General features: G+C 44.6%; 1 protein-coding gene across 3 annotated transcripts in view; it reads left to right on the top strand.

The window, feature by feature from the left end:
* SSX2IP (SSX family member 2 interacting protein) overlaps positions 1–8,152 on the top strand; it is a 706,324-nt gene extending 698,172 nt beyond the window's left edge. For 2 of the 3 annotated variants that reach the window (XM_069641705.1, XM_069641706.1), the window contains exon 14: positions 6,373–8,152. In XM_069641705.1, coding sequence (XP_069497806.1) covers positions 6,373–6,436 — 64 coding nt within the window. In that variant the 3' untranslated portion in view covers positions 6,437–8,152. The remainder of the gene's footprint in view (positions 1–6,372) is intronic. The other variant, XM_069641707.1, reaches the window with a different exon arrangement.
* The last annotated feature ends 1,383 nt before the right edge of the window (positions 8,153–9,535 follow it).

Below are 9,535 nucleotides of genomic sequence, written 5' to 3' on the forward strand. Positions count from 1 at the left end.
ATAGTACAGTAAGGGTGCTTTCACTGTTTTACCCCCCACTGTCACATCCAATACCTCTGTGTAAGGAACTTCAATTACAGCCCCAGAGAACCCCTGCGTCTCTAACGTTCTATTAGATAACGGGAACCGGCCCTCTCTAATGCATGATTTCTCCGCTCCCGAATCCACCATGAATATGAATTGCTTGTCTCCTATCTGCGCTCCTATCAATGGTTCCTCTGATGCATTGTGGGTCGTAGACAGTACTGGACACGCAAGTGCTCTCTGTGGGCTGTCCTATGCGGGGTGTCTCATTGCCCCCCCTTGATCGAAAATATTCCCCGAAACTACTGACACTCCACTGTAAGGTGCGGGGGCTGGTGCCCCATTAGCTCCTGTGGCGAAAGTATTACCAGGCGTGTAGTGCACATTGTCATTATTCTGTGGGCTGGTTTGTGTTCGGTATTGATGTCCGTGTAGTTGTGCGTTACTCCTTTGTACTACATTGTCTGGTTGCTGGTATTGTCCCATGGGGAGGCCGTAGGGGCTTCCTGGATGGGGGTGTCCGTACTGTTCTATCTCTTGGAAACCGTTGTTTTGTCTGCTCCTACATTCCCTTGAGTAATGCCCCCATCTCCCACAATTCCAACAGCTCCCCTGTGGACCTCTGGGACCCTGCCACCCATTTCCTCCCATTCCTCCATACCCTTGTCCTCCTCTTCGCCCCCTGTACCCACCTCTTCCTCCTCTTGGGGCCCACTCTTGCCACGTTGGACCTCCGTTCTGCTCCTGCTCTGTCCACTGTCGTTGCCCTTGTCCTGCCCAATTCGCTGCTATTCTTCCTTGTATTGCTATTTGCCCCTCCTCTCCTTCCTCTCCCTCCCGTATGAGTGGGAGTCCCGCTACCGCTGCTGCGACCTTCACCAATTTTGATTGCACCAACTTCGCCTCGTCCGCCAACCTTTTCTGTGCTACTTCCCTCTCTCTTTCTTTGATCCGTTTACAATGGTGTACTATTATGCTTTGGATCTCCGGCCAGCCTTTTGCCTCAACACCTGCTATTTTATCTAGTGCCTTTTGCACTTCCTTTGGGAGCCCTCTTTTAATGATGAAGTAAAATAGAGACGTGGATTGGTGCCAGGGCGTACCCGTTTCCGCTCTCCACAACTCCTGCACCCGGAGAATGTAATCCATAGCGTCCTCCCCATCATTCATGGTACATTGCATTACTGACTGCAGATCAGGGGTATCTGGGAAGGCTTCCCGCAGTGCGTCCCACACCCTTGCTCGCACGGTGTTAAAAGAAGCCCCATCATGGCGATCACACTCCAAAGTTACAGCTGGAAAACCCGCTTTAGCCCACACTCTGTCTGCCTGATCCCCTACTGCGGACACTAGTAGGCTTTTCACATCGCCTACTGCCAGCGGTATACCCGCGGTATGTTTCTCAAATGCATATATCCACTTGCTTGCCCCTCCTGACAGCTGTGGTAGTAATTTCATTAAGTTAGCCTTGTCCATCTGAGCCCACGGTATATAGTTCGGCCTCCCACCTCCCCTGTGGAGTAATGGTAGTTGTAATTTCCCTTTTGCCGTTGCAGCTTCCTTTTCCTTAGTCACTGCTGACTCTAATGACGCCATCTTCCCCACCCTATTTCTTAGTCGTCCTATCCATTCATCCTCTATAGTCCCCAGTGAACATGCCCCATCTAGCTCCTCGCCTTCTCCTCCTACTGCCATGCTCAATCTATCACTCTCATCCCCCCCTCCTCTGACATCACATAACAAATCCTCTCTGATCCCTCTCTCTCGCGAGACATCACCAATGCTTCCTTCTGCTGTCCCTACTTCTATTATCCTGGTCGGTTCTTCCTCAATTCTGAACAGTATTTCCCCCTTTTTCCATCCTTCCTCAATTTGTCTACTTTCGCTCGACGCTCTAGACGTGCGTCCAGATTGTGTGGGGGCGCACGCTGTGCGTTCACATATGTCTTTTATTCTTGAGAGCTCATCTCGTGCCACTGTAAGCCTCGACTCTAAGTCACTCGTTAACTTCTCTATGTCCACTCTCTGTGTGCCTCCCTGGGTGCGCTCTCTGGTGTTTTCGTATGGTGGGGGTGCAGTTGGTCTTTGTGGCGTGCTGGTTGAAGGGGGAGGCACATAAATCGGGTCGCTATATCCTGCTGCAGGGGCTGGTTTAGGTAATATTGGGTACAACATAACCACTTCCGCAGGCTGTTCTGTACTTAACTGTTCCTTTTCCTCTCGCGGGATCATTAGTGGATTGTCTGTGGTGGAGGGTAAATCAATATTTGGAGCTGGAGCTTTGGGTGGGGGTACTTCCTCAAACAATCTCCAAAGATCTAATATCTCCTTCCTGTTCTGCCATTTTTTTCCCTTATACTTAAGGCGAATACATGTACATACCATATCAAGAACGCTTTTGTCAAAAGACCCTCCTTCTGGCCAAATCTGGGGCAACCCCTCCCCTTTCAATTCTGTTAACCATTGATCATGATATTTATTTATGCGTTCAGCATATCCCGGCAAGCTCTTGCAAATGTGTGACAAGGGAGTTTCAGCCCCCATCCTTTAAATCGCTAGCGCTACCTCGTTCGCTTTCGTTACCTTTTATTAGCTGTAAATATGCGTATGTATTCCTTTATGGCACAGACAAGAGCGGACCTCTTAAAATTATCACCCACCGTTATTCACTGCACAAATCTCTTCTCACTCACCATATCTCATCTCCTTCCCATTCCCAGGCACTCTTATGTGATCTCACTTGTAATTGATCAAGTACTGGTTATGGCCACACTCTCTGACACCACCTCGCGGCCACCCGTTCGTCTCTCACACTCGTACGGTGCGCGCACCCTTCACAATGCTTTCCACTCACACTCTTTGTCTTTCTCCTCCCTTTCCTCCCTAACCAGCTGTCCCTGTTTTCCTGCTAAGGTTACTGTGTTCACGTCTGTACGTGCCACTACTGAGTCCCCGCTTTTTAAGATGTTCTAACTTCTTTATACCCTTCTCATTTTCGCCCCCTACCCCGTGGAAATGGAAAAAGAAGAAATAGAGAGAGAGAGCACAATCACTAAAAAATATTTCCGGTGTCTCCTTTTGCTAGACACCAATAACTTATTTCTCACTTCTTCATATATTCCCAGTACTAGTCTAGATAGCACTATGCGGCGCCGCCTTCCACCCCCTCTCGGAGCTAGGTTTCCGTCACTTCTACCACGTCACTTATTTCTTACTCCTAATGGCCATATGCAAAAGAAAGAATAAAGAAAATTTCAAGACCCGTCTGTAGTAGACCCCCGATATTCTTCTCCTCTACCTGTCCCCGTTCTGTTATTCCCAATTCCCTTTCTTTTCCCCTTGACGATCACTCGCACTCGGTACTCACGTGCCCGTCTTGAACCGATACTCTCCGAAACTGGGTCCGTCCAGGCGGCGTCACCGGTAACTCAACGGTCAGCCCCTGGCTCCGGCGAGCGGCACTCAAAGGGGATTTTTTTCCAATCGGGATCCCGTACCCTTTCTCATTGAGTGCGCACTTCTTATTGTGCCGGTCGCCGTTGGCGGGCGGCCTCCCGGAGACGGCTCACCGTGCGTATCCCTTCTCGACCGGAGATTCTCGTGCCACAAGGGGGTCGTTTAAGAAGGAGTTAGGAAAAATAGTTTGGAGATATCACGCTATCGGGGTCACCACTGAAAGGAAGCGCCCCCAATTCAGCACGATCCTCCCCGCAATGAGAGACAATAAGGGACTCTCCCGTAGTGGGAATAAGACCAAGACAGAGTGCGGGTGAGCGTAAGTGGGAGTTTATCCAAGGATAAGGCATGCAAAGAACTCTGCAACCTACGAGAGCGCTCTGCCTGACAATAGCAAAGACAGGCGTATTTCTAATACAAAAAACGTCATCAACACCTAAACACTATAGGGGGCACAAGTCAATTGGGATTGGGTGGTGTCGACTAACTATAGGTGTTGCTGGCGCGGGGTTGGTCTTGGCGGGACGACGTCACTGGTCAGCCTCGTGGGTTGGGTTGGGCCTGGCAGGCCGGCTTGAGGTCATCCATGCGGTGTTGATGTGCTGGGGCAGCCTGTGACAATAACGAATACCTTTCCTGTCTCATTTGCCCTAGGCCATGCACACTACAGTTATTCAGAAAATGACATTTACGTTCATTAATAAATCGCTTCACCAGCTTATCTTATAAAATAAACACAACACATGAGGAATGCACCTCGTGAGAGGTCTGGTGGTTGTTGGTTGGGGTGAGATTTACCTGTGTCTTATTGACCGGTATTTTAGGTCACGGGACGGGGCTCTGGGACCTGGGCCGAGTGATACATGTCTGTCTGCTGCGTTAGAAGTTATTATATAGATGGGTCTCTGTGTCTTGTCCCAATGATGGGGGTCGTCCTTACACGGGGTCAGGATTCTTGGGGGGGTTCGTGGGGATTTATGAGAGGGTGCTGGTAGATCAGTGGGTTCATCCGTGGGTTTATTACCGTGCTGTAAATAACACAGGTGGCGGGCTGTGGCCTTGGTTGCGGCGCCGGGGCCTCTGACTCTCTGAAGTAACGCCAGCTTGGTTGGGGGAGGTGAGGGAGCGCAGCACAAGTCTTAGCTTTTTTATCTGGCAGGCTTGGTGGGGTGGGAGAGGGAATGACCTTGCATATACTCACAAAGGTATTTTCCTCGTGCGTTGCTGATCAGTGAATGCAGAAGTTTTATACTGTTCTGCCTTATTTTAACGTTATTCAGACACACATATATATATATATATATTTCATTTTCGTTACACATTTCTTTAATACAGTCGGTTCCAGTACCTTTTCATTACCTAACATTATGTTCACTACATTGTGTGCGTATTGTATGTACATTAGACGTTATACGAGGGATATCTAGGTTATGGCCTACAGAGATTGATGCTCGCCGCTTTGGGTGATTCAAAACATATATGAGTTCAAGTTTCTACATACTATTGAAAAACACTTTTACAAATAGAGGTTACACGTTTGGTCAACATCTTTCTCCGTGGTTATAGCAGCATTAGTCCAGACCTGGAGGGATATCATATAACGTTACATTTTTATGGTTCGTTCACATTTTAAACAGAGGTAGTTCATTAATACCAATACTTGAACTATTTTCTACCTTCTTCAGATAGTGATGCTTCAGCTTTTTTCCCCGTTGCCCCGGCCTTGCGGTCCGGGTCATACGGGGTGCAATATCACATTGTTACTAATATAATGTTGCCGTGTTGGCATCTCGGGTTTAGCTCATCTCCGACTTTCTCATGGGAACGCGCTCGCAGCGGATCTGCCAGGGCTGCTGAGGCGGCAGAGATGCATGAAAGGCCCTCCAAAGGTGGGGGCCTCGTTACAGTGTGCTGAACTCACACCATGTTTGCTGTGCACGATGGCGTCTAGGCCTAACTTAAGTTTCGGTAAATGCAAAGACAGGGTGCGTGTGGGCAATGTCGTCGGCGGGTGAACCCCCCTCCACCTGGGCCCGGGTGGCATGAGGGTGCTCCCACCGAGCCATGGTCCTCACCTGGGGAGGGAGCTGTAGGTGAGGAGGGCCTCGTGGCCATTCCTCCCCTACACATGCATCGCAGGATGCCCAGTCTCAAAACTCCTCTTTAACGCGTTGATGCTAAGCATGTAGTTTACAATTAAAACAATGAGGTTGTTGCAGTGGTTGGTCGTTTGGGCTTGAGGATATTTGATGTGGGTACTGTAATGGCCTATTTTTAAGAGTTTTGCAGTTCATACAATTGACCACCAATTCTTTTGAATCATTTTGAGGGTGTGAAATTATCTAACTTACATCATTGATCATTTAGCATCAGTTTGGTTTGAAATCTTCATTGAAAGAGGCAGCCGTCTCAGTTGACGTCGACAGACTTGTTCAGGGGGGCATTTGGGCGAGAGATTAAAGTACACAAAGGATCTTTCTTTTATTTGGCGTATTGAGATGCATGCAGTAAAAGGTGTCTGAAATTGGGGATTTTTGCCTGGTTGTTTGTTGCAGAGCTGAATGTAGATCGTTTAATGGGGGTTGGAGTTTAGTTGTAGCAAAAGGTTTCTATGAGGTGTGGTTGTGGTTGAGGTTGAGATTTGGCTTCCAAATCCCTGCCAGACTACATCCACTCTGGTTGAGTGTGCATTTTTTCAAGATGGAGTATTTGTTTCAACCTTGGTCAGCTAAAATGGTCTGTCTGGGCAGCAATATTCTAGTGGCTAGAGTGGGATGAGGTGAAGTCCGGGTACAGGACTGTTCCCGAATTCTGTTCTGATTTTGAAATGGTGCATTGGTCATTGATGGAGTATTTGGTTTATAATCATGTTTTCTTTTTGTTGTATTTCAGCACTTCAAGAACAGTGCCAGCAAAACGAGTTCTATCGGACAGCAAACAAAGCTGGAATTTATAAACTGAATTAAATTGTACTGCTCATCACACAACTTCCACACTGTATGCTCTGTGGTACAAAATCACTAGCCCAAAGACCGTGTAGGCAGATTCCCAAATGTTCTTATATTTTAATTTGTTTTAAGCAAATGATCTATGGATTGTATTCCCAGATTGGTTATTTTACTATTTATTGATCTGTATCGAATGTACAACTTGTTTTCTAGCGATGACACACCATTTCAAAGCAATAGCACTGCGCATTTTTGTAATAATTGATGATTATAGAAGGTAGCACTTTAAAGAATGTTTAGAGTAGTTTGACAGTCAAAAACATGAATTATTTTTGTGTCCCTTTTTTATATTTGTTTGAGCATTTTAAAGTATATTTTGTGTATATTAGTTTTTTCAGCAAGTCTTTTTAAAGTTAGTGTGTTAAAATGGGAATTGACCTTGTACACATTATGCCAAGCTGCTTTGTTAAACATCAAATTCCATTATTATGTAAGTGAACTATATTGATAACTTTAAAACATTTTGTTTTCATTTTACCAATGTTTCAATTCCATCCCATCTTAAGACTGGGCAAATGGGGATAAGGAGGCCCTGGCAAGGTCAATATGTTCATGTTTTTTGGGGTAATTAGAGGGTCTTCATTGCACTGCCATGCTGTGTCGGTAGCCTTCTGCAACTGCATAGCTCTTTTTGTAAGTTAAAAGGTTTACGGGTTGTGCACATTAAATTCCAGGCACTACAATTGCACTTATTTCTAGTTCATGTGTTTAACTACTCATTGAAATGGAAACCATTTAGTTTATAGCTATACATTCATATACTTTTCTAAGTTTTCTTACACGTAACAATTTTATTTATTCCACAAGAAGTTGTGGTTTAATTTGGTTTGTCTGTGGTTAATTATCTTATACAAATGACAACTTTCCAGAATTTGCATCCCATCACATGGTGGTGGTGATAATGTTTTTACTCTGACAAATTTAATAAGATTATTAATCGAGGGCAATTATCATAATTGGAACGTTTGTACACCTAAACCAGTCCTACTCATATCATCTTAATATCATGTTCTTCATTTAGATTTAAATTCTCAGGGAAAGACCAAATCGGTTTAATTTTGTGCTAGAGTTCCTTTTAACCAATAACCAGTCATACCTCTTGATACCTTGCTGTGGGTAATTTTTCAAATGTGTGCAGCTTTTCACTGGATTGGCCTGCTTCTACCCCCCCCTCCCCCCACCCAAATGCACCATCAAGGCAAAGCTGAGTGGGGCGATGGGTCTCGCCTTGCAAATGTGCTGCAACTGCTGCTTATTTTTCCACTATTGTGTAACCGATGGCCATTTACTAAAGTCAACTGGCTGATTAGTTGAGTGCTCTACTTGGGTGGTTTAACATTTGCTGAACAATCATTTCTTTGGAACAACCAATTTCACAGCTAGCCATTACTTCATTTAACCTACTACATCTATGGTTTACTAAGCATAGAGATCCTAAGAGGACATCTTGGTTTAAGGTATGTTTCCACAGAGTTGGAACTATTTTATAGTTGGTTATAGCCTCCTATGTGAAGTGTTCCAAAATAAAGCAAGTGTAAGATTTGTACATTTGAATGGTTTGTGTTGTATGTTGAAAATCTGCTGGGATGTATACTATCATTTTTAATGTTTTGTTTAAATATTTGTAATAGTTTTTATACACAATAAATTGATTCTGTAATGTTTCTGCCTTAGCACTTTTTATCTCTAAATTAATTCCCAAAATTGAGGTGTTAGAATACTTTTTTGATGTGCAATATTTAATGTATTGTAATAGATGGCTACTTTAATGTCTGTGATTTCTTCAAGCTCATATTTAGAGTAACTGTTTTAAGACTGGAACATTACATGATGTAAGTGTAGCAAGCATTGGCAACGCCAACATGCTTTGGTTGTCATGTTATGTGCCGCCTCCGACCAGAAATGCCTTCATAGCCTTTGTAGAGTCACCCTATGGTTATGTGTAACCCCACAGATATGCAATGTGCAGTCTGAAATACTCTAGATGTGGCATCACATAACTAGATATTCACCAAATACAAGGCACAGTACCACAGCTGCTATCAATATGCCAACTGGAGTCTTTGATGCCCCGTTAATGCCATCATATGCCATGTTGAGTCCCCAAATAAGCTACACCAAACATGCATGTGATGTCATGATGTGCCAAATGCAGCCTCCAGTTCCCCAGCAAAGGCATCCCAATTCTTAGATCGTCACCACGTGTAAAGTATAGCTCCATATGTAAAGATGCTGCCAACATATGCCAAGTGTACTTTCAGGTGTCCAATAGATGATTTTCATCCCCCTTTGGGGGTAAGGGAGAGCCAAAAGTGAGAATTATTTCACATTAAAGGTCTTTCTTTGGGCTGTTGGATGGAAAAGACGAATCCTGGGAGTGCCTTCAAATAAATAAAACCTTTTTCAGTCCTAGTGAGGGTGCCCTCCCATGCAGTTAATTTAAATTAACTAATGTACATAGGAGCCAAATTTAAGTTAAATCTTACTCAGTGGTTTACAATTATTTGCAGCCTCCTACAGTAGGGGGGGAAAGCTGGGGCTGTCAACCTTTTTACATCTTATTTTATTAAGACTTCGTTGTGCCCGTTAAACTAAGAATAAAAGTGTGATGGTTCCATGGGAGATGTTTTAATAAAGAGAACATGCTCCCAGCATTAGGGTGCATTATCTCCTAAGCAAAAGTCTGCAGATAATTCTAGAAGTGCTAGGTCACATTTGTTTTAAACTTGGCTCATACGCATGGAACTATTTTATTTCTATTTGACCAGGCACATTGAAATTTAATGCTAATCATATTTTCTAAGAGACCTACAGAGCAGAGGCTCTTGACCATTTTCCATTGAATTAGTATGTTGGAAAAGAGTGGTAGCTGCAACTGCCACGATTTCTGTGGAACACTGACTGTAACAGTGCCTAATAGGAAATTGACATGTGCTTACGCCAAGTGAACACTGCTAACAGTCTGGAGATGGTCCTAACTAAAGTCTACGATACTTTAATAGGAAGACCTCTGGGGTCTTTTCTGTGGATTATTGGTGACTGTGACA

This window comes from Ambystoma mexicanum, chromosome 1q (assembly GCF_040938575.1).
Source record: "Ambystoma mexicanum isolate Mex_15411 chromosome 1q, UKY_AmexF1_1, whole genome shotgun sequence".
In the NCBI taxonomy this organism is placed as follows: Eukaryota; Metazoa; Chordata; class Amphibia; order Caudata; family Ambystomatidae; genus Ambystoma; species Ambystoma mexicanum.